Source organism: Homalodisca vitripennis, chromosome 1 (assembly GCF_021130785.1).
Source record: "Homalodisca vitripennis isolate AUS2020 chromosome 1, UT_GWSS_2.1, whole genome shotgun sequence".
NCBI lineage: Eukaryota > Metazoa > Arthropoda > Insecta > Hemiptera > Cicadellidae > Homalodisca > Homalodisca vitripennis.
In genome coordinates, this window is record NC_060207.1 from 112,210,942 (window position 1) to 112,237,195 (window position 26,254).

A 26,254-nucleotide genomic window follows, 5' to 3' on the forward strand; every position below is an offset into this window, starting at 1 on the left:
CTAACAGTTTGAAGCTAAATATTGGATCAGTAAAACCCACATTAATCAAAAAATTGTTTGACTCTTCTAGCCCGTTTAGTTGGCAGCTCAGAATCAAGACACAATTTCAAACTGGTTTCTCATTTTTCAATCACTTCTAGGCTTTAGAAGGGTTGAGGCTTTGTTGAGTTAAATATTATCTTTTAGGGCTATTTTTTATGTTAGGTAAATCCTTTCCAATATCTTACTTATATATAGAAGATCCATTGATTCTGTTATTTCGGCACTCTGAGTATGAGTTATATTATTAGACACTCCTACAATAGTCTTGTTTGCAATTAATTTGTTATATTTTAATATGAAGTGCACAGATTTTCTTATGTTTTAGGGAGTTTGAAGTTTTATCTGTATTTTTTTATGTCTCAACTGTTATTACGATGTCAAAGTATGGAATTGGATCGGCCAAGCTGGGCCATAATAAGTCTAGTTTGAAGTGTGTCAACTGTCATGTTGACTTTCATGGTAGTTGTTTAAAAATGAGTAAGGTCGATGTAGACTACATTATCAGTGACGAGTTAATGTGGAGATGTTCGACATGTGGCGCAAATAGAAGGAAGAGCCTGCGTTTCGAAGCGGAAGCTACTGAGGGCAAGCTCACACTCGAGGATGTTATAAAGGTGGTGAGCGAGATTCTAGACATGTATACTAAAAGTCAAAAAGACGCAAATAAAGCGTATGAAAGTCTAAATGAAAAAATAACAGAAAATACTCAGACGGTCACTTTGCAGACTCAAAGCAGAAAATAAAGAACTCAAGAAAACAATCACAAGTTTGGAAACCACCATTGAAGACATGCAGCAGTATTCTTGAGCAAATTGTCTGGAAATTCACTGTGTTCCTCAGGAGCCGAACAAAGATGTACTGTGGGTGGTGAAGGAGGTGGGCAGGGCGCTCGACATGCCGATCACGGACCAGATAATTGGCACCTGCCATTGATTAGGCCGGCGTCCAGCTAACAGAGGGAAGTCACCTGAGATTAACGTCAAGCTGATTAGGCGGATGTACAAGGATGAGATGCTGAGGAATCGTCGAGTCAAGAGGACGCTCTTGACAAGACACATGGACCTTCTCACCGACCAACCTTTTACCTGAACGAGTCTGTCACCGGCGAGGAGGAGGCTGTTTGTGATGGCCAGAGAGGTGAAGAGGTGTAAGAACTTCAAGTACCTCTGGGTATGGGGCGGTAAAATCTTCCTCCATCTAGAGGAGAAGTAACCCAGTGATAACCGTGGCATTACAAGAAGACTTGAGTAAAATATTATAAGTATATTTTATTTAAGTGATTTTCTTTTATAGTCATATTTAGTAAAAATGCCATAAAGGTTTTTTAATTTTTCGAGGGTAATAAAATTTTAACCTGTAGTAATTTATTCAAGGTTATTTATTTACATAGGTTTGATATTAAGTCGTTAAAGGTTAGTTTCTAATGGAAAGATATTTAGTGAAAAAATAAGGCTATTTATAGCATAGGTAATTGATCCATTGGATGATTTTAAATAGTTTTTTTTTTTTTTTTAAGGAAGGAAACATATTTTTTTAATATTTCTATTTCAGTTACAATTGTTTTACAAGGCTTTTATCAACATTTATTTTATGGTATGTTATTTATTTTAAATTGTTAAACATTAATTTTCCAATTAAGATAGTTGTAGACAAATATAGTTTAGAAATGGCAAAGAATGGTTTTAGATACCTAATTAACCAACAACCAACAAGAATAACAATTCGATCTCAGACTTGTATTGATCGTGTCTATGCTCGAATAGCAAATTGCGATATGATTAAGCTTGAGGCCTCGATACTGGATGGAGAGATAATCGACCATTGTATGATCAGTGTCTGTTTGCATGTTGGAGGAGTGGGGTCCGGACTCAAAGTTGATTGGTTACCTGTTTACTGACAAAGAGATGCGTCTGACGTCTTTGATATGTTTCATGTATTGCTGCAGTCTTATATATGTGAGAGTGAAAAATAAATCAGACCTAATAATCATTTTATTAAATTAAAGCCTTTGATAAATGATTTTTTGAGTATGAAAATTAAATATTAATAAATGTAAATAATATATATATATATATATATATATATATATAATTTCCAATTGATTTATTTATTGTGCTATTTTTCAATGAAAATTAGATAAGAAAGATATTTCTAGAACCATGAAAATCCATCCACATAATAAAACATTAAGAGCTTTTTATGTTGATTACAAAAATAAGTTACAAACTCAAATTAGACTTAGAAAGAATTACTGTTATAGGCAACAGTTTGAAAGGTGTGATAGGAACTAAAAAAGGTAAGGAATGTAATCAATGAAATTACTGGGAAGAAAAGTTCTGAAAGAGTTGAAATTTCTTTAAATATATACAACATTTTGGAACCTAAAAATGTTGCAAATGAACTAAATAAGTTTTTCTTAAACATTGTTAAAAATCTGAATTTCAATGAAAACAAGCCAGATAACTGTGAAAACCTTGACTTTGCCACTGTATTTAAAAAACAACAACCTCAACTAAAAACCATTTTTCTTAACCCAATTTTGCACCAAGAAATAGAAAAAGTAATTAAATCCTTAAAAATTGGACCTTGTCTGGTATTGAAGACATATATTCATCTTTGATTAAAGAAATTTATCCAAAAATAATGAATGTATTGCTTTTTTGCTGAATTTAAGTTTTGAATCTGGTATTTTTCCATCTGCTCTGAAGAAGGCTGTAGTCATACCAATTCATAAAAGTTCTTCAAAAACTTTATGTAATAATTTTTATCCTATTTTGTTGCTCTCTGATTTCTCCAAAATTTATAAAAAAAATAATGAAGACTAAATTAATGTCCTTTTTTGATTCAATTGCTCTATTCAGTGAAAATCAATTTGGCTATAGAGATACTACAAGTACACAGCATGCCTAGCAGCACTTGTTGCTGAATGTCTATGATGGTCTTAATGAAAGTAAATACAGTGTCATAAAATTCAGATAAAACAGCAAATAAAACCTACCGACCGCCGGTATGAATTTCCTACTAAGGTATGAAAAAAAAAATTTATTTCTTTCCGCACATTTTAAGACTACAACCTTTAAATTACCTTTAATAGTTTTTTTATGACAGTTATTCAAAGTCTAGGCATTATTTTTCGATGACCCTGTATGTTACTGGCCTCTTTCTCGATATACAAAAGTCATTCAATATGGTGAACCATTAAATTTTTTAATATTGGAATTAGAGGAGTGGCAAATAATTAGTTTGAACGTTACCTTTTAAATAGAACTCAATGTGTAAAAATTCAAAATTCGCTCAGTTACATGGGATCTATTCAACACGGAGTCCTCCAGGGATCAGTTCTCGGTGCAATTTTATTTTTGGTGTACATAAATGACTTTTGTAATATAAAATTTAAAGGAAAACACACCTCTTTTGCTGATGATACTGCCTTAAGTTATAAAAGTTCTCAATTACAAGATATTCAGTGGTGATTTTCTGAAAATAAAATGTGTCTAAATGTTGAAAAAAACCAAATTTACAAATTTTGGCTTAAGAAGGCCATTTGAGTGAACCTATTATTTATAAATATAAATATTGTCTAGTCAAATAAACACAATGTGTAGCATTTTGTAAAGAAATTGGAGAAGCTACTAGCATTAAATATTTGGGATTAACACTAAATAATGAGATAAATTGGAAGATTAATGTTTCTGACATGAAATCTAAACTGAATAATTCTATGAGGTATTTTTATTTTTTGAGAGACGTGTGATGATAATGTTTTAAGAATGCTTTATTTATCAATTGTTCAAAGCAGAATAGAATATATGGAATAGTCTTCTGGAGTGGAACATATATGTCCAATATAAATGTAATATACGTTCAACAAGTCATTCTTGAAACTAATTTCGAAATCTACAAAATGAGAACATTCACAACTGTTATTTCTTCTTTTCAAAGATATTAACATTAAAAATTTGTTTGTTTACAAGGTTCTAAAACTCTTTTACAACAGAAGTGGTGACTTTCACCAACAAAGTAATCCTTACAACTGTTGTTCCTAAATCTAGTAATACCTTCTTTACAAAATCATTCAATTTCTTTGCGCCTCGAATTTACAATAAACTGCCTGATTATCTCAAACACACAATAAATGTCCTGTCAAAATCTTTTAGAATGCTTAAAAATTGGCTTTATAAGTTGAAGATTTGGAACAATAACGTTGCCACTGAGTCCTAGACTGACATTTACTATCTGTGGTTCAAGCAGAGTATCTCATATAATAATTAATTTCTCTTTTTCTTTTTTTATGTGCATTTCACATTTTTAAGGTAATTTGTATTATTTTATTACTCCTATTACATAATCATATATGGGATAACACCTTTTCTTTAGCTATAACTGTTAAAGTAGTATATTTATTAATTATCAACTTTGTATAATAACTTCCATTTTGAGCGCTGATATTTAAAAAAAAAAACCTAATGTTCATATTCTGGAACCTCAAATCAGGCTTAGCCTTTGAGGCCTTAAATTTTCTCATCTAACTGTAAAAATATGTGAAATACAGTGATAATCTTTTAGTTTTATTATAAGTTGTATTCTTCAATTTTAAAGAAATATTTATGTTAATTTTTTATAAATAGACGATTTTGGAAATTTAATTTAGTCATTGTTAAAGTAATGTACAGTAATCGGATGTGTGATATATTAAGACTTTTATCTTTGTATTGTGTTGAAGTGAGAAAATAAATTCTTTCTTTATTCTATTTCATGACATGAAGAGTGAGTTTTGTTGAACTGCACAGTACAGAAGTACAAATTGAGTTTACTGCTAACAAACAGTTGTATCTTGAAGACTATTTTGTAGGGCACAACCAATTTAGGGTTACTTGAACCATGCATTACTTTTTCATGTGGTTCTTAGAGTTTGCCATTTTTGTAAATTGTCATTAAAACATATATAAATGATTTATTAAAACATAAAATACAATGATTTCTGCTGTTATTCACAGAGTTTTTTAAAAACTTTCGGTGAGTTCTCTTATAACCTTCTGGATTATACAAGGTTCTATAATCTAGGGTCTTAATTACTATACAAACAACAAGTAGTATGTAATATTAATGGTAACACCACATATATGTTTATTATCTCAAATGTAACAAATGTAAGGACAAAATGCATCATGCTATAAAATATATGTTCAATAACAATTACAAATATTCAGCTCCAGGTTTAAATACACTTTTGCAATGGATCTCTGGTGCCCCTTTACGGCTGTGCCTTCCCACACTCTAGGAGCTGCAGGGATGGTTTTTATGCCACTGGCTATAATATATATTATGTTTGAAATCATTTTAGTTATGAAAAGGAAAATTTTTAGTATTATTCTATATTAACTGAATTTTCTTATAATCAAATTACCTGGGTTCCATAAAATCAAATGGAATAAGACTCTAATTTAGTTTTAAAGTTGAAAATAAGTTTACTTACCTATTACAGAACGTATGAGTACTATATACACCAAGTACTTAATAAATAATAAGTATAATTAATTATTGATCCTCAACCTCATAGGGCTTATACATTTTTTTCTAGTATCACAAAAATAAATTTTACTATAGCAAATGAAAAAATTTGCTGAATTCCAATGTTATAATGAAATAAAAAGCTTTACTATACACAGTGCTAGATTTACCATCGTTACACCATTTCCCTTTGTTGGCTGGATCCTGGCGGAAGGAGAATTTTTGCAGGTCTGCATAGGTCTCGATGAGGAGTCCCGTGAAAAACATCCCAGTACCAGCAGAGTCCAGGGTGGTCATGGTCTTGGGGGCTCCTTTAGCTATAGAGTTGTGTGGGGAGTTGATGAATATCACTGGTAGACTGACTATGAAGACCCAGACAGCCTATAGAAAACACTCTCTTAGGACTTGATTGTTACATACCATTTAAGTTCTTTAACTAATAGGTAATTCTTTAGTACCTTTAATAATTATTTTGTTAATTTGGTTAGTCAACTAGACTTGGGTAATAATAGTAATAAATAGTAAACAGTCTTTTTTGTAGTGAACATTTTGGTTTCATTCCTGGCAAAAATACAATTTAAGCGGTAGAAGAAGTTGTTAGCAAAGTTTTAATCAATCTGGAAAATAAATTGTAACATTAGCAACATTAATAGATTTTACAAACATGTTTAACTGTATTTCTCATGATTTATTAGTGAGTAAACTGTTTTACTATAGAGTTAAAAATCAATAAGCTTGTATTGATTAATTCCTTTCCTAGTGATAGAAAGCAAATAGTTGTTCCGAGATAGAATGTGTCTAGTTTTAGAAACATAAATGTCGGAGTAACACAAGGGTCTGTACTTGGTCCTCTTTTGTTTGTAATAGCTAGCAATCAATGATTTTTCTTTTAACATTCCTTGTCAATCAGTTTTATATGCACATGAAACTACACTTTTAAATTACCTTATAAATCTGGATGACATAATTAGTACAGATTATCAAGTCTCTGAATATTGCCATTAATTGGTGTGAGATTAATAGTTTGATAGTAATTAGCAGTAAAACTGAAAAAATCATATTTTCTTTAAATAATAAAATTTGTAATGACAACAATACAGTAAAATTATTGGGTATACATCTTGATAGAAAATTAAATTGGTATTGTTACACTCAATAATTATGTGGAAAATTATCTATAGTAATATTCCTCTTGTGTAAATTGGCAAACAATGTGACTTTTAACATCATAATAACAGCTTACTTTGCATTTTTACATTCACATTTAAGGCATGGGATCATTTTATGGGGTAATAGTACAGGTTCAAAGAAAGTTTTTGTTTGGCAAAAAAGCACTGAGAGTCATAAAATATATAAGAGATTCATGTAGACCTATTTTTAAGGAATTACAAATATTGACTTTATAAAGCTTTATATATATATATATACTAGCAGTTGTCCACGGCTTCGCACACATTGTCCTGTTGAAAAACTGGACAATATATTCATGTATTTTTTTTTATGACGTAATAAAAAGTCTAGAGATAGTCACTCAAAGCTATTCCAATCTCTTAATCCATATTAGATTTAAGTTTAAAGAACAGTGTTTTGGGATCCTGAAGTCGTAAAGTTAAACAGTTTTTAAAAGATTCATATTTTCCTCCAACATTCCATGATAATTTATTGAAGTTCTCCGATTATTTCAGAACAATAAGAGTTAGCCTTTTTATCCCAATGCCGAAAGCGTATGGTTCAACTAAAATATTGCTGCAGTCAACATGAGTCTATGATCTGGTTGTTTAAATTTAACACTTTATTTTAAGGTATGTTTTACGATTATCTAAGATTGTGGTTTAATCGTCATGATTTGGAACAATTGTACTAATTAATACCTGTATTAAGGTTATTATTCAGCATATTTCCAAATATGTCAAACATAAGCATGACATTTCTCATAATTACTTATTAACATAATAACAAATGCCTAACCTCTTTTTATTAATTGAATATCCTTGAACATGTAAACCTTAACTGTATGGTAAATCAGATATCAGTAATTTTGTTTAGTTTGCAGTAACTCTGAATACCAGAGAGTATAGTAACTCAGTTTTCTAGCTTTTAATTTTAGAAGTGATATTTATTCAAATAATCCAAGTTAATAAAGTTAAATAAAATAATCAAGTTATTTCCATTATACTCGCATGAATGTGCACGCACACACATAGGGCTTGATTTGAGGTGGAACAATATTCCTGTTCCTCTCTCTGGAAAAAATCAATTTCTTCTGACAATCTTTTGAAAAATTATCACGGTTGAAAAATTTATAGACCAAAAACCTAATCTTCCCTTCACAGGATAGTAAGCCATCAAGTGATCCTTTCTATCTACCCCAGATAATGGACAAAGCTCTTTGTGCTTTAGCACAACATTTGTTTACTGTATTGATGAGTTCACTGCTATGTTCAATAGAAATATATAGCACTGTGGTCTTCAGAGTACTAAGCAATGGTTTCTCCTTTCTGAAACTTCTTTATAACTTCTAGAGGGTTTTGTTGCTGGTTACCTCGTAAGGTTCCTGTGGAATACATGCTCTTCTCTAGAAGAGATTTTGAGAGGTCTTGAGAATTGTAACAATTGTCCATATAAATTGCATGGTCATTATTTTCTTTCCCCACTACCAGGCCCTTTACTACTTTACTGGTATGACCTTTGCCAACCAATTAATCTTGTTGATCAATATAGATCAGTGTTGAGGACTAGCTCATTCGGTTTAGCGAGGGTATATATTTTTATACCATACTTGTGGCGTTTGTTTTTCATGTACTGTCTAATGAAAAGTTGTCCACGCCTTGTCTAGGCTAAGTTCCTTTCTTGGATAGTATATACTTTTCATTTTGTCACTGAAATTATTAACCCTTTGAGTGCCGCAGCGTCTACATAGTAGATGTTGTGAAATGTGCATAAATTGCCGGCATCTACCCAGTAGACGATTTTTATTTAATTAATATCACATATAATTCATTTTTGTTTTGACAAATAACTTATTTCACGGCAATCTACAAGTTTCGAACTATCAATTGTGATTGATTTTTATTGTTCACCGCCCCCTTGTAGTTATTTGTCATCAGAAAAAAACAGATGACGCAATAGTTGGTCAGCTGCTACTTGTTGCCATTAACTACACAGTTTCGTTCGTTGTGTTTACATTGTGCTAGTTTCGTGTGTTTATGCTGAAAACTGTTGTTATTACTATTCTGCAATTGTGTTCAGTAAAACTTACAATGCATTTATAAACTTCTTTTTCCGTGTTTAGTGACGTATATTTTATTGTTGGATTGGTGATGAAGTAAAACGCAAGTTCCAATCAAACTATTGATTTTAGGTGAAGTAAGGTTATAGAAGTAAGGTTATATTGTAGGCCTGTGTATATTTTTATATACTTTTTATATAATTAGTATTTTACAGTCGTCTTACTTCATTGAGTGAAATAGGGTAGTTATAATATTGTTTCTAAACTTTTGACAAACTTGAACAAAAATTGCTTTTTGTTGTATTTTGTATATATTGCAGTATCTGGTTAAATATTACTGTAAAACACCATATTATGCATGATTTTTGTTCAGTTTTTCATGCTCTTTCATATGGTATAGCTAAAAAAAATTAAAAAAGATATTGTATAAATAAAATTTTAGTTCAAACTTAAAATTTATTTTTTTTAATTTTTTAGTTTTTTGTTATAACCTATATTCTTTTTGTGTAAATAAAAATAAAATTATAATATTATATGGAAAAAATACCTTGTTTTATAACACGCAAACCAAAAAAAAATTATTCAAATCGGTTGAATAGTTTTTTTAATATAGTTTTTTCCCCACACGCTTGCAAAACAGAAGGAAATGCTCCGGAAATTTATGCGTATGACTTGGGAAAATATGCTGTGGCACTCAAAAAGTTAATAACCATTCAAATCTTAAAAAGCCGGTCAACATTTTCTTCATTGTTGTTTCAAAAATATAAGCTATGAAAAATGATCAAGAAATGATCATGACTCATGTAATCAGGAATGATATTCTTAAACAATGTATCAGTTTTCCTACAATCATTTAGACGTGAAATGATGACATTTCCTATATGATTTTCCCCTGGTATATGTACAAGTATTTCAGTTGTTTTTGTATACTGTAAATTTACAAGACTGATTGGCTCATTCCAGTTAACCGAAGACGGCCTTTCTACACTTCTATGCCTAGGCCCAGGTCTTACAGGTTGATTTTCAATTTGGTTTTCGTCACCACTCTCATCTTGTATGTCAGCTTTATTAGCAGCAAATCTATCAGGCATGAAAATCTCAGAATCTAATTCATTTAGTGGATCTTCGAAAATCAAATGTTCAATGTTTGTTTGATTAAAATCTTCTTCAAATTCACTGTTTGAGTCGGGTTCTGGAATGTATTTATCTTCATTATCTGAAAGAAATCTACATACAATTCATCCAATTCACTCATTGTAAGATTATTTATTTCAATGACTTATTTACCAAATGAGATTGCTTGGGCCTGTTAGACGGATCCAGTTCCTAATCCCCATTTTCAATATTTGAACAAACATTACCGTAAATAAATCACAGCCACCAACCCAACCAACAAAACTGCACTATTCATAAACTGTTAGCTGGCTATGAAAACTGCGGACAGCTGTGACTTGCTACACGAGGTGCACAAGTGCATTGACAGAAAATCAGGCAAGTATACACCAAGCACACACGTACATCTGCAGCAGTGAACTTATTAAAGCGCTTTTATGGACTGAATGCTCACCTATCAAACTTCTGATCTTGACAACCACAGTCTGTGAGAAAAGCCCAAAGCAGATTATTTATACACCTTAGGAAATAATTGATATAACTCTTTTCCTGTTAAAAACCATTCTGTGATCTTCAAAAAGACTTTAAAATAAGAACAATTCAACCAAAGATTCCTACTACCATTTTGCCTGATTGAAGACCACAATGAAGCATATTTAAAAACTTTGTTCTTGTGTTGGGATGAGATATTGTTTCCAATACCTAACCATCAGATGTACAATAATTAATACAATAATAATTAATATAATAATTATTGCGGTATAATAAATTAATCAAAATTTTAATGATATAGCACTAAACTACCTGTGCAAGATAAAAAATAAATTATGGTTAACACAACTAGAATTGTTAATTCCTAAAGATCTTGAAGCCAGTAACTTACTTGAAAAGTCCAAAAAACTGCAAAGCGGATGACATTGCTTCGTTTATCATCAAATCGAGCATCCCTTCCAATCTGTAATATTCTGTAGAGTAGATAACCTGAAAGTCTGACACCCCACAGGCAGACAAATACAGTCACCATAAGTTGTCGACTATCATAGCTCTGAAAGAATGATTCAATCTTTCAACTTACAACATAAAAAATTTATATTGAATAATATTATACAACTAATAGAAATAATAAGATATAAACATTCAATTGGTTAAAAAAAGAAAAGGATATAATTATTATCATTCATTCAAATGTTTGAAAAACTATTATTTATTATATATATATATATATATATATATATATATATATATATATATATGTATATATATATATATATATATATATATTATATATATATATATATATATATATGTATATATATATATGTATATATATATATATGTATATATATATATATATATATATATATATATATATATATATAATATATATTAAATTGTATAAATGGCAATAGCCTTACTTAATTTCAATAAACATTGAATCACAAAAAGTACTTGCTCCGCCGGGAGTCGAACCCGGATCTCTCACTTGCCGGGTGAATGTGCTACCATTACACCACAGAGTGCTCACTTTTTCCGATTCAATTATTTTGTATTTGGCCGTATCTGTCACATATGATAATAAGCAAACTAACATATGATCCAAGTACTTTTTGTGATTCAATGTTTATTGAAATGTAAGGCTATTGCCATTTATACAATTTAATGTAAATAAAAGTCGTTTGACAGGTATTTGGTCTTCCGATCATATGTTAGTTTGCTTATTTAAACACATATGTGACAGATACGGCCAAATACAAAATAATTGAATCGGAAAAAGTGAGCGCTCTGTGATATATATATATATATATATATATACATACATATATATATATATATATATATATATATATGTATGTATATAATATAAAGGTAGATCAACCTCTCTCATTAATAAATTAATAGCTCTCTTAAAAACTATAATTTTTTTGTATCTCAAGTTTGACTTAAATTTTGAATAGTTAAGAGATTGCACTTCATAATAATTTTCATAACATTTTGTTGCATTAGAGCGTTTTGAACTTCTGTATTTGCTGTAGGTTCTTAGTGGATTAATTTTTTTTACTTTTCCTCCGTTAGATGCTGTAATTTAATTAATTATCATTCCTCCAACTTTTAACTATTTCGGTTCAAAAATTATGTTATTCAACTAACCTTATTTACAGATGTTCGAACTTTAATCCACTATTGTCCAAACAGAGTTCTTCCCTTGAAATGAAGTATTCTACAGCCCTTAAGACCTCTTCTCTATATATAGAATGAACATCAGCCCTCATTCATTGCATCATGTCCTCTTGAGTCATGGGCATTGATGCATAGACCTCTTTTAACCTTACCCACAAGTAGTAGTCCATGCACGTTACATATGGGGATCTGGGTGGGTAGTTGACTGGTTCACCTCTCCCAATCCATTGTTGTGAACATTCCTCATCCAGAGTTAATCACACTGCTTTAGAGTAATGGGCTGGTGCCCTATTGTGCATAAATCACATTTCTTGGATAGTTTGTTCAAGAATATTCAACAATAAATTGAGCAAGTAATCATTGAGAAAGTAGAATATATTTCCATTCAAGGAGGCAAAAAATTTGGTACCAATAATACTGCACCAAGTACTGAGTGTACATTTGGTTGTCTACCTCTCACATCCATTGGGGATTCTCACAAGCTATCAGAATATCATGTAGTGATAGTTTACTTCTCCATTGTTTAGGAATGTTGCTTCATCACACCATAAAACTTTGTGAAAAAATATTCATCTTTTGCATTTTATCACGGACCGACAAATAAAAGTTCATTCTTAGAAGGTAGCCATCTCCATGCAGTTCTTGGTGTCGTGAAATCTGATATAGATGCATTTTATTGTCCTTAAGGAATCTGAGTACTGATAGTTGGCTGATTCCTGCATGGGTAGTCACTCTTCTAGATGAGTACTCAATTGTGGTAGGCCTGAACTATACGATTGCAAGCAAAATTATCATGCTTCGATTAAATTATTAAAATTACCAAGAAGCCTTATAGTAATCAACTTTTAAAGCTACCGCAGAAAATTACATGCGTCGCTTTTCCTAAAACAGGACCTCTGCTGCAGGCAAGTGAGTTGAATTTTAAGAGTTAAATTTTAAAGACTGACCTTTCTATAAATAGGTTCATGATAACAGCAGGTATAGAGCCATACTCAGCTGAAGTTTGAGTTCGCGCATGCGCATTGGCTATCCAGGTTTGCAGTATACGGGTAAAGCTCTCGCACTAAAATCCCTTGTGCCAGATATCAAGTGGCACACTATAGAGGTGCCTTCAATTCTGAGTATGCAACTAGCTTACAGTTACACACTAATATTGCGAAGGATTACCACAAACACTTGCTTAATACAGAACGGAAGTCTGACTATAAAAAACTATATAATAACTCGGCAAACGTGCAATAATTTCAAGGAAACGGTGCAGAATATGAAGATTTTATTAGAGGACTTTACGCACAATGAAGTGTACGAATTGGCAGTAACTCTCTATAGATGTTTAAACGTTATTTAGAATAAATATTCCTCAGACTCTATTATAGATATAATACCAGGAATTGTAAAGCTGCTAAACAGATTGAATGCAACGGTTTTTTAAAGTGAATGAAGACATGACACAACAACTGAAGGAGGTAGTAGAGGAAAATACATTGTTGAAAAATGCACTACAAAAAGAAAAGTGATCTAGACAGGATGTTCTGAACATGTTCCTTACTACGAACAAGACATAGAACGTGAGAAGTCTCATCTTGGGTAAGAGTTGATGTCTATTACAGCATTGCTTGAACAAGGGGTTGCTAAAGAAAGAAAAGAAAGAGAGGAAATAATAAGGCTTTTATCAGTAGATAGGGACAAGTTTCTCTAAAATTAGACAGAAAATTAAAAAAAATTCTTCGACAATTTTAGTAGTACAAGAACTATTTCAGCTTCAAAAACGTCCCAATAAAACAAAAGTTCTTTTAGAGTCTGAATCAAAACTGGAAACCAGCAATAGGTATTGTGCATTACTAAATGATGAATCAATATGTCTACCCGTCACTACGATAACAGTGCAAGCTCTAGTTCACGAAACTGAGAATAAATTACAGAAGGAATCACATAAACGACTCTAGCAAACAGTTTTAGGAGAAAATAAAACTTAAAAAGAAACCTATTAGTCCTCTTAGACAGCCATGGGAAAGAATTGAGTCATCTTGTGGAGGAGTCATCCTGTACGATTTCAATGTCCCGGTCTTATCAATGCCATGAGCCAAACTGAAGCATATCATCAGAGAAGGCCATTCTCTTGCAAAAAAATCTCTGTTCAAGTAACTTTGTTGTCATAATAGGAGGCACAAATGACATAAAAAGTGGTGAATCTGACCAGCTTACTATCCATCAAGCAATGACAGACATCGTGCAACATCGAAGCAAACATCATGGATATAAACATTCTTAAACGGTACAATCAACAGTTTTTCAACAAACACATCACATTTTTAAACGATAAAATAAATATCTTGCTTAGAAACTACACAGGAAATTAGGAAATCTCTAAGGATGAAGTGACCGATAAATCTTCACAGAAGTTATTAAAAGAGGTATGTACTTCATTTCAACAAAGCAGGTAAGCGTCTCGTCAGTGAGTAGATGGCTTGTCTCATCAAACGCATGTCCTCCTAAGTTAAACTCACCCAACACTATCTGACTTGAGCATGTTCCCTGACAATGATGATTGTAGGACTGTTTTGAACTCAATGTGTTCAGCCTATTAAGTATCAATCATCTTCAGAGACAGTTTCAGCGTGGGTTGTTCAATTTCTCACAGCATGAGTTCCCACCATTACCTCTGAGCCAAAGAGAACCGGTCTACAAGTGCCACGCTGAATCAAGGAAAGAATCGACTGTGCTGCCTTTCTTCGAAGTGAAGAGAAACTGCTCAGTGATAAGAGTAGATGATTGTAAGGGATGCACACCCCACACCTCAGTCTGTCTCTGTAAGCAGTTTGGTATTATTTCACTATAATACTCAAGGCATAATAAAAAATCCTAAATGTTGACCAATTCAATTTATTCCTGTAATCATCTAATCTAAAATCGGATATCATATGTCTGTCTGAGCACTGGCTATCACAACAGTTTCTATTTTCAAATACAAAATCAAAACTAGGAGTGGGGTATGCAAACTTGCTAAATCCTATCTCAATATGGTATTGGTGAGTGAGTCTGATGGGTTTTTGGTGGAGAGTGTTTTTGAATTCTGCATTAGTCTAATTAAGAGTGCTTGACCTATTGTTGTAGTTAATGTCTACCGACCTCCAAATAATAGTAAAGTTAATATTGAAACCTATCTTCACAACTTGAACAGTATCCAGCATAGGATTTTCTGAAAGTTTAAATATCCTTTATTTCTTATTACTAGTGACTTTAATATTGATATGTTTAAAAGCAATAATATTAAGCTAGATTTTATTACCAGACTGAGGTTGTATGATTTGATATCAAACGTAAATGAAGCAACCCATATAACAAGCAGTTTGGAATCATATATTGACAATGTTTTCATTAACTTTTCTCCAGAGTATATCAGTGTTTCTGGAACAGGCCTCTCAGACCATTTGTCTCAAATTATAAGATTCATTACAGCCAACAAAATTACCTGCAATGGATGGATGACATCAGAAAAGGGTATTTTCAGATATACTGGTCAAAAGTCTTCCATAATTGTAAAAATAACACTAATGTTAATAGTATGTAGTAGAAATTTTCTTGAAAATGTTAAGCTATCCTTTTGTAAAGCATTCCCTCACAAAGTAATAAAAATATCAAACAGAAATACATTTTCAAAGAAATGAATGACAACAGGCTTAAAACTTCAAGTGAAAGGAAAAGATTTATGTACTAACTTAGCAAAACATCTAGAGATCCAGAATTTAAAGCATATGTCCGTAGATACAAATAGGTTTTTTTTTATCTGTAGCACTAGCGAAGTCAAGGTACAATAGTAATTACATTAAGGAATCAAATAACAAAGTTAAATCTACATGGCAGATGGCTGAAAGAGAGACTGGGAATCTCAGGGATGAGCCGGAAATAAAACAGATTGCTAAGGATAAATATGTCATTACAAACACAAAATACATTGCTGTCACACTCGATGATTATTTTATAAAGACTGCCAAAAATATTAATCAAATGCCAAACTATGCTGAAGCAATGAAATATATGCCAGAGAGTCAGAAATATCACCTGAAAATGTTTAATTTTCAACCAGTTGCTGAAGAAGAGATTATAAAAATTATATTTTCTCTAAATTCAACAAAATAAACTGGTTGGGATGAAATCTCCCTTTTTTATAAAAAAAGTGTGTCAAAGTTTTATTGAAACCTAAAAGAAGCAATTTTTTCCAGACTTATTAAAGTGCTCCCTATTGAAACCTATTCCTAAAAAGCCTAACAAAAACAGTTTAGATCACTTTAGACTAGTTTCACTTTCATCAGCCTTTTCTAAAGTATTGGAGAGATCAGTGTACTTTAGACTGTATGGTTTCTTGGTAGAAAATGGTTTTTTAAGATTTTGTTAGTTTGGTTTTCGCTAAGGAACCTGTGATAAGATCTTTGAGTTTTTGGAGCAAGCGTTGGGTGCAGTGGACGAGTTGCGATACACCATTGGTGTTTTCTGCGACTTGTCTAAGGCATTCGATTGTGTCAACCTTAATATTCTGGTCGGGAAGCTGAAGTGCTATGGCATTGTGGTAGTGGCCTTGAGGTGGTTTAAAACCTATCGTTTTAATAACAAGCAGTGCCTAGTGTTGAATTCTGAGACGAGAAGTGGGTTCCTGAAAGTGACTGCTGGTGTGCTCCAAGCCTCGATACTTGATCCTCTTTTCTTTCTAATCTATTGTAATAATCTGCCTGATGATGTCAATAACATGACAATGGTTCTCTATGCTAATGACACATCAGTAGTTGTCTCAGATAAAAACTAGATCAATTAGTTGAAACATTGGTAGAACTTGAATTTAATGAAGGAATGGTTTTCAGTGAATGGTTTAAAATTTAATCCAGAAAAAACTCAATTTCTCCATTTCCATATCAACTATTGAAATTCTTCCTATAGTGATTCCTCTTTTTTCCCAACAAATTTGAACTTGGTACCACCAATAAACTTTCTTGGGATCTAAATAGAATCAAGTCTAACTTGGCACCATCACATTAATGAGTTACTGACAAAACTTAGTAAAGTATTTTTTGCCCTTCTTGTTGGTTTTCTTTCACATGTTGTTGACAAGCCCACTCTCAAACAGGTTTACTTTGCCTATGCTCATTCTCATCTATCATATGGAACAATCTTCTGGTGATCAATTCTGCTCCTCTTCGTGAGCCGGAAGCACTTTAAAAATTTGTAAATACTTCCTCTACCTTCGCTTTTCATTCTTCAAAATCGTCCTTACATCAAAGCAAACCATGAAAATTTTTTGAATAACAATCACCACCACTCTCATTTCACAAGAACATCAATTGCTCCAGTATCCTATTCACTATACAAGCTTCCTGGAAAGGTCCCCAGTTTATACATGTATATAAAACATATGCCACTTTCAATAAAGAAAGAAGAATCGCTTCAAATTTTTAAAATACTTTCAAAAGACTACTTTCTCACTATTTTTACAGTGTAGCTGAGTACTTGGCTTCTCCGTCAGGACTTTGAGGCATCCGACTTGTTACAACAAAGAAGGAGACAATTGTACAATTTTTAGTTTATTGGTGTATTAGGTATTTAGATTAGTAATAATTTGTAATAATAGACGAGTCTTTGCCAAAGCATTGTGCTTGTAAGGCATCTGTGACAACTGTGTAAATAAATTAATAAAAAAGTACGTGGATTGAGCTGAATCACAGCCAAAATATCTGGTGCCTTATCATTGCCTACAGGCCTGGTGAGCTGTTTCCCTTTGTGAATGATGTTCACTGTGCAGGTAATGTTGAGCGTACAGAGTATCAGCAGCTGTGTACTAGTTCTATAAACATTCAACTAACACCATCAACATTGAGAAAGCTTCCTCATTGGTGAATGCATATTTGACAGTCAACAATACATAGATCTCATTTAATTTCCCCTAAACTTGTTCAAAAAGATTCAGTAGTTGTTGAAGATAAGCTTTTCCATGATGGTAGAAAGTAACTCAATTTACAATCAAACAATCAGCGTATTAATCAAAAACAGGTTAAAACATTGCTATTTAGTTTATTATCAAACAAATTTATTACTGGTCATTTTGAATACTCTAAGGCAAAGGTAAGGATTTAGAAGGAAAACACAACGGCATACTAAATGAAACAAATTTGTGAAAATTATTATTTTTGGTGCCATTTCTCAACCATTCAAGATTAAGCCAAACTTAAAATTTAAAAATAGTTTTTAAGAGAGTTATTGATAGGTGTAATGAAATTCATAGCTTGCTGTTTGAATTTTTTAGGTTTTACAAATTAAAAATAGCCTAAATTTGAATTATTTAAAAGAATTGGAAATGTGCCAGAAAATGAAAACTGTATCACATTTTTAGAAAGAGTATAATGATTCAAGATGTAATCTGATCACGGAAAAGTACTCATCACATTGCCCACTGATGACATCCCGTACTGCTAGCATAAAAAAAACATCCCTCGAGAAAGTATCTAAAAATTATCAAACTCAAATCACATGAATGTCTCAAACCCTCTTCAGTTTGAATTAGATACAAAGCGGTGCATAAACGTTGACAATGAATCTTAATACTCAGTAACATCAACAATGGGTTTCCGACACTTAATTTTTATGTTTCTTACTATCTAAGGACTACCTGTCATACAAAAATACGGAAGTAACTAAAGTTGGCCCAATAATAGATCAAAATTATAATTTAAAACATAGTTTTTGAAGTATCATACAATTATAACATGCATCAAAAGTGTTATTGAAATACTTTCAAAAACATTGTGTTTTTATGTACAGGATCTTAAAGGAAACATGAATGTTAAAGTTAGAGCACTGGTTATGATTGAAACAACTACAGAAATAACCATGAGGATAGACTATAATAAGCGACCTACACTCGTTATTCGGTTGTTTTTATCGAATGGTTCGATGTTTTTATACAAAGGAATAATTTGATATTACAATTTATTTACTTAGCATGTAATTTCAACTTAGGCCTATAGTATTTTTAATGGAGTAGGGTACGATAAGCGGACCCAGTTTTTTATATCGAAGAATGTAATCATCGATACCTAGTATTTGCATCTCAAATCCTAGGCTATCAATCGATATATAAAAGTATCTATAGTCCTCAATAAAAATCATATGTTTTAAATTAAAATTTGAATTTAATATTTACAGTGATGAAACAAATTATAAACAAATTAAAGAAAACTGCAGACGACCATAGTTGCTCCTCTTACAGTTACTAGTTTCTTTCCCACAAATTTCACATAATGGGTTTTTCGGTACGAGTCCAACATGTTGAAGACAAGTAAAACATGTCATCATCTTTCAAAGCAATGTTGTGTAGTTTTCTAAAATTGACCGCCATTTTTAATAATCAAATGCTACTTATGTGAAATTGAAATATTACCTTACATGTATTATTTGAAAGTGTTTACAGCTGTTGATATAGATTATTTAATTTAATTGTTCAAAATAATTAATGAGCATTGATTGATTATATCGATGGTTATGATTAAGTAATATCGTTTGCCAATTTCGATATAAAAAACTGGGTCCGCTTATCGTACCCTACCCTTTAAACCCTTTAATGTAAACAATAAATTGCAAGAAGTAACTAATATTTTGAAACTCTGAAAATGGTGATGAATATGACAAAAATATGTGAGATATTTCTCACAAGTGGCGAGATTTGTTTAAGTGGTTTCAACATGTGGGTTTGGCTCCTGGTTTCTCCATTTCACAAAAGCGGTTGGTAACTCATTGATATAAACCTGGGCAAGTTATAAATATTGTAAAGTTTCTTTGATATCCAAGTCTAGACCATAGTTGGTTTTGTTGTTTTGTAATGTTAGTGTTAAATTCATGTTTTTAAAATTGTAATGTACGAGATTCTTCTTGTTACGGTAACTCATTATAACTCTTATTGTGTAAGACTTTTACACATCAAAGATCGATAAAAGCAACCGAATAACAAGTGTAGGCTGCTTATTAGTCTCCTCAACCATGATCCACAAAACTATGTATGGCTTACACTGTGTTACATCAAGGAGTTGTGCATGAACTCGCAACTTAGCTATTTTCTGGATACTATGTAAACATTGGCAGTTTACACTTAAGGCTAATTGAATTAAATATAATAAATAAATTGTGTATGTGCATCAACTTACAGGTTTGAAATGTGCTTGCCCCAGAAAAAATGTTAATAGTGCCACAACAATAAAATTTGTTCCTCCAGCAAAATCTGTTAATTTATCAAATTGAAAATATGCTGCTATTGAAAAAAATATAAGCTGCATAGCAACGATAACTATTGCACTTATTCCAAGATGCCACTGATCAAGGATTTCAACAACCATTTTTATTTCGTTACGAACACTAGATCACAATGAATATGGTGGTTTATAAAGGTACACAAATAGTAACCTCAACGGTTGATTTCCAAAGATAAAAAGAACTGTAGATGATAAAACATAGTATGCAGCACTAGGAGTTGAAAACTAAAGTATGCTTACTAGCCTAACAAAAAATCTGAATGTAACCTTCCCTTTTACAAATTTCATAATTAAGAGTAGGCCTAAACTGTTTAAACGTTAATAAGATTCAAGACTTAACATCATCAAACTGCAGACGACACAACAAAACACAATTCACGAGAGTACAAACTACAAAACAGGTTATACGTCAGTCTTGCCATACCACAATAAAAGAAAAAGAACAGCATTTTCGTGAGCACAGCTGAAGATGCCAATAGTTACATAAGAAAAAGCCTGAAACCACTAATTGAGGATTGACACTCTTTTAAATAAACATTTACGGCAAGGACACCAGTAGTTGACCACTTAAGATTACTTCTATTCATAATTTTCTATTAACCACATACATTTTAGAGAATCAGTAAGTAATTTATGGAACTCATTAAAACCTCCAGATTAAGTTTTGCTATTAAGTATTTTAATCTTATTAACTATAAACACTTTATATATTCTTCAACAATATTGAGTTTTTGCACCAGTAGTTGACCATATGAATGCTAGAAATAAGGTAAATACAATCAGAAATATGTAACTTAAGTTAGTTTGTAATTCTTTACAATGTTGTCTATTAATAATTGACTTTCAAAATGTCAAAAGTGTAATTTGTATTAAGAAAAAATTCTATATTCAGTAACAAACTCTAAAACTAGAAAACACATAACACACATCTTTTAAAAACTTGTTAATTCCTTAGAAAACCCAACTCAGGAACAGAGTAAACATTGTGAGTTTTACTAGTCTTTCTAAGATTATTTATGTGGGATTCTACATTCTTCCTCTGGTATTTCAGGACGTCAGGCCTTTCAAACTAATTCCATAAGCAACCACGCTTTACCATGATGAAATGCAATATCTTTAGTGGTTTTAACTATTGTGCCACGATACTATTTATTTTTGTATGTGAAAATGACATATTCATTGATCTGTTTTAACAAGGGCTTCAACGAATGAATAAGGTTGCTAGAGTTCTCATCTTCTGAGGGCTCTAAAAACAAACTTTCGCCAGTGGAAACTTCGACACTCTAGTCAGAGCTATCTGAAGGAATGTTTCATACCCTTTTCGTTTGTTTACTTTTCGAGCCATATTTTTCTTTAATCTCTTATTCTTCTCTCTTTTTCTATGGCTATTTCTATCCTCAATCCTCAAGAAAGGGTTACCGGCTCTCGCAGCCAGTAGGTTGCAGCGATACACTTTGTTTTTAAGTGGTTTCCAATATGAGATTGTGTATGTTAAGTCCCAAAATCATGGCAATGCCGATGGTTTATCTTGATTACCTGTAAATAGCGAGGTTAAAGATTATATCTCGGATGATGACCTTAATATTAATTTCATGGGTACCTATTTGCAGTGTTTAGCTGAAAATGACATACCATTAAGCTATGTAGACATACAAAAGAATCAATGGTAGATAGTGAAATCTAAAAGGTAATATCCTATGTAGAATTACGTTGGCCTTTTGTAACTGAACGAGATCTAAAGCCATTTGAAATTAGACAGTCGGAATTAACCTTGGAGTAAGGAATCCTAATGTGGGGTTACAGGGTGGTAATACTTAAACATTCTGAACGAATTGAATAGTTCACATATAGGTATTGTTCGCATGAAGGCATTAGCCCGTGCATATGTATGGTGGCCTAATATCGACCGGGACATAGAACAATTAGCTAACAGCTGTGCAGCCTGTTTGGAGGAACGAGCAAAACCGCCCAAGGCTTTCCTGCATCATTGGAATGTTCCGGAACGTTTTTGGTTTCGAATTCATATGGATTTTTTGGACCTTTTCAGTCCAAGCTATTTTTAGTGGTCAAAGATGCTTACTCTAAAGTCTAAGTGGCCAGAGGTGTTGCCCGTTGCTTCAACGGCAGCTGTTCACACGATTGTGAAATTAAGGGAATTATTTAGTAGGTATGGTATTGTAGACCACATAAGTTAGTGTCCGACAACGGATCACCTTTTACTAGTCAGGAGTTTAAAGAATTTGTGATGTCAAATGGTATCAAACACACATTTTCACCACCATACCACCCAGAAACCAATGGTTTGGCAGAACGGTCAGTCAGAACTATTAAAAATAAACTGAAAACATCTCTTCATAATTCCAAGGATTTAGAATTAGCTTTGAGTAATTTTCTGTTCACTTATAGAAATACAGTGCATTCTACTACCAATCTATCGCCAGCTCAATTAATGTTGGGCAAATCGCTAAAATCTAGGTTATATTTAAGTCGCCCATATGTTAAATCAATAATGTCAGATAATCAAGAAAAACAACAATTGTATTATAGGGATAGTAAAACTAGACAATTAGCTATGGGACAACCAATCATAGCCAGAGATTACAGAGGTAGAAATAAGGGGATACCAGGTGTGGTAGTTTCACGATTAGTACCAGTCACGTATTTAGTTGAACTAAATACGGGCATGAGGTGGAAACGACATATCGACCAGTTGATAGGGTTACAGTGTAGTCCGGAAATGTCTGATTCGACAACAATGCCTAGAGCCAGCCCCAGACGCAAGCGTGGCAACAGAGCACACGCAGGAAACGGTCGATATACAGTCGCGGGACAGAGCGAGTGCAAGGTCGCCAGTAGTTTTAGCAACGACCTTGCCCCCCTCTCCGCAAAACCATAACAATAACAGAAACGCTCAGGGGCAAAGCCCCAGCCCACGTACAAATGTAAACAATAACAGTTCCAGCGTTTCACCCAAACAAATGACACTTGTTAGACGATACCCACTAAGGGATCGTAAGCCTGTAGTCAAAATGAACTTATAAATACAACCCGATTGTGACTTGTATATAATTAATATTGTTTAGGTATTATTATTATCGAGTTGTTAATTGTGTTCATTCAATGTGTTATTAATTGCTATATTCTGATTTATTGGTTTTGATTAGTGTTTTGATTTGTGTTAAATGATTATATTGAGTTTGTATTTTGTTCTCTATAATCTATACTAAAAAATATAAAAGAGTATAATGTACATTTTCTTATTCATTGTAATTGATTTAAAATTGGAGAATTAAAAAAAATTGTAATTACTAAATTTCTAAAATTGTAGGGGACTTATTTCTTTAAGGGGGAGGATTGTAGTGTATTTAGTGTGATAAATACTAAGCTGGTAATGTACCAATAGCAATATTTAATGACTGCACCAGTTATGTTGACAGTATGTATTGTCAGGCGATGTGTCATAAGATGTAGTCTGGTTTAATCCATACGAATAAAGGATGCTCATAGGCTGCTCTCCTGTGACGTCAAATCACGCCACTACCCTACAACCAACTGTCCAAGCTAGCTAGCCAGGAGTCCACCACCAGACACCGTCATGTAAACCTCCGTGTCCCGTCCGTTCCTTTATGAGCGGTCTTATAGCAATGATACTCTAAAATGTAACGTCTTATTATTTATCCCGACCCATATAGTGTACAGTGACGACCCGCATATCTTACACATATATTAAACATTTTTTAGTTACATATTGGCTTCAAAAAGTATATCTAATGCATTTGCTATAAATAACATGTCCTTCATAATTACAATTCCATGTCTGGCTGTAATATTATATGACCTACCAAAGTGACACATTCATCTGGATATGACAGTTTTTATTGTACATGAAAGAATATAATAATATGAACAAATTTCAAAATAAAGATCCTCACTATATAATCAAATATTTTTATATGGTAAAAATATAAAGCAAATTGAATGACAGGAACATAAACGTTTCCACCAAAAACATTAAAACAGTGGAATTTTAAAATTGTGTGAGGGTGGAGAGAGTTGGAAGGGAGGGAGAGAGAGATAGACACTATATTCAAAAATCATTAAGATTTGAAAGGCAGCACAAATTACATTACATCACATTTTTACAAGAACAAGTTATATTAAATATACGTAAACCATAGATTGACTGAGGTCGGCCCTCTGCGTAAAAACAAGACTCAACTACCAGTAGAGCTCACTAGTAACTTACGTGGATGCCCCGTAAATTGCACTTGGCTTTTTCTAGGGATCCTAAGCAGTGCATGGTTGCATCGTACATTCCAAAAAAGGGGGAAAATGTTTTTGTTGGCTCAGCAATGCACAAACAAGGTGTTATTGATGAAGAATCTGGTGACCAGCTTAAGTCAGAACTGATCACTTTCTATAACCTAACTAAAGGGGCATTGATGCAGTCGACCGCATAAAAACTGAATACTGTCACCAGAGTCAGCAACAGGTGGCCGCTGACAGTGTTCTGTTCTTTGCTAAACATTGGAGCCATAAATACTTTAGCAATACTTTTGAAGACCAGTATAAATAGGTACTATTGTCTCGACGAAAATATTTGTCTGAACTAGCAAGAGAACTTGAACTTCCTCACACGACAAGACGCTCATTATTGACAAATTTGTCGATTGCATTACGGCAGAAGATAGGAAATGTTAGCTTTAAGCTGTGTTAAGTGCATGTTCATTGTATTATATGTTGTATTTATTTAATTTCTACTGTTATTTATTAAATGTTATATATTATATTTTAATTTATTAGCACTATTTATTTATGTTCGCTCTTATCAATCTTATAATTTCGTTAGCTAGTTGATTGCTTGTTCCTGTTGCACAGAGAGTTTTTATAAATATTTTTCCTTTACGTAATTATTTTTTATTCTACTTTTGTTGATATCTACCTATACTTTAGTTGTTTTTTATGTAAAGTACAATTTATTTGAATCATTTTTCTGAGTTGTTTCCATACTTGAGTAATTATTGTTGTTTGTTAATCTTTATTTTTATTTTTTGTTATGTTTTGGATATTTATAACTTGTTATATCTTTGGATACTTATTATTTAATATCAAATTTTTATATAGGCCTACCTATTTTGTTACTTTATGTAGATTTTTCATCTGATTGTATTAATTTTTTTCCCGCTGTATTCTACCATCTATGCTTGTCTTTGTAAATTGGCTGCTGCCGTTGGAAATAAATAAATAAAAAACAAAATGTTGCCAAGATAAAAGACCCAGAACCTCGTTATGAAGATGGGCCTAAAATTAAATGTGCATACCGTGCAATCCGGAAAACCCGATTCACTCAAGCCAGGTGTTATATCTGCCGTCATGCTGTTTGTAAGGAACACACTGCAACTGCAGTTATCACCTGCTTCTAGTGCCGTGAACAAGGAAATCCAGGAGATGCTCAAGTATAAAAGTCCAAGGGCTGTTTCATAGACTTGTAAAGTGGTTAGACTGATCATATTCCTATATTCTATTTTCATAAAGTATTTTTAATTGTCTATTTTTCAAATTTTTAAGTTCTAATTGAATTTTTTTTCTTCATAATATTAACCGTAGTTGTACCTAATAGTGTTAACTACATTATTAAATTTGTAAAATAAAATTGGTCTTTTACAAGTTTGTAATCTGTCTTTGATCATTTTTCTATTTGTTAGATTGAACCTACCACGAGAGTAACGGTGTAACACCAATGAGCAAGAGTAATCCCGGGTTAAATATTATGGTTGCACTAAACAATTGTATTTATACTAGCTTTGTTCATCAGATTTACATTGTAGAGGTACACAGTATCAGGGTGGCCACGCTTCTGAAAATTTGAAATTCCATGACTTTTCCAGAC

At 32.3% G+C, this 26,254-nt stretch overlaps 1 protein-coding gene across 1 annotated transcript in view; it reads right to left on the reverse strand.

Annotated features, from left to right (window-relative positions):
* The window catches only part of LOC124369364, a 41,861-nt gene extending 21,103 nt beyond the window's left edge, over positions 1-20,758 (reverse strand). Inside the window, exons 1-3 of the mRNA XM_046827356.1 lie at positions 20,260-20,758; positions 10,779-10,940; positions 5,724-5,934 (exon numbers count right to left, since the gene is read on the reverse strand). Coding sequence (XP_046683312.1) covers positions 5,724-5,934; positions 10,779-10,940; positions 20,260-20,448 — 562 coding nt within the window. The 5' untranslated portion in view covers positions 20,449-20,758. The remainder of the gene's footprint in view (positions 1-5,723; positions 5,935-10,778; positions 10,941-20,259) is intronic.
* Positions 20,759-26,254: the final 5,496 nt, after the last annotated feature.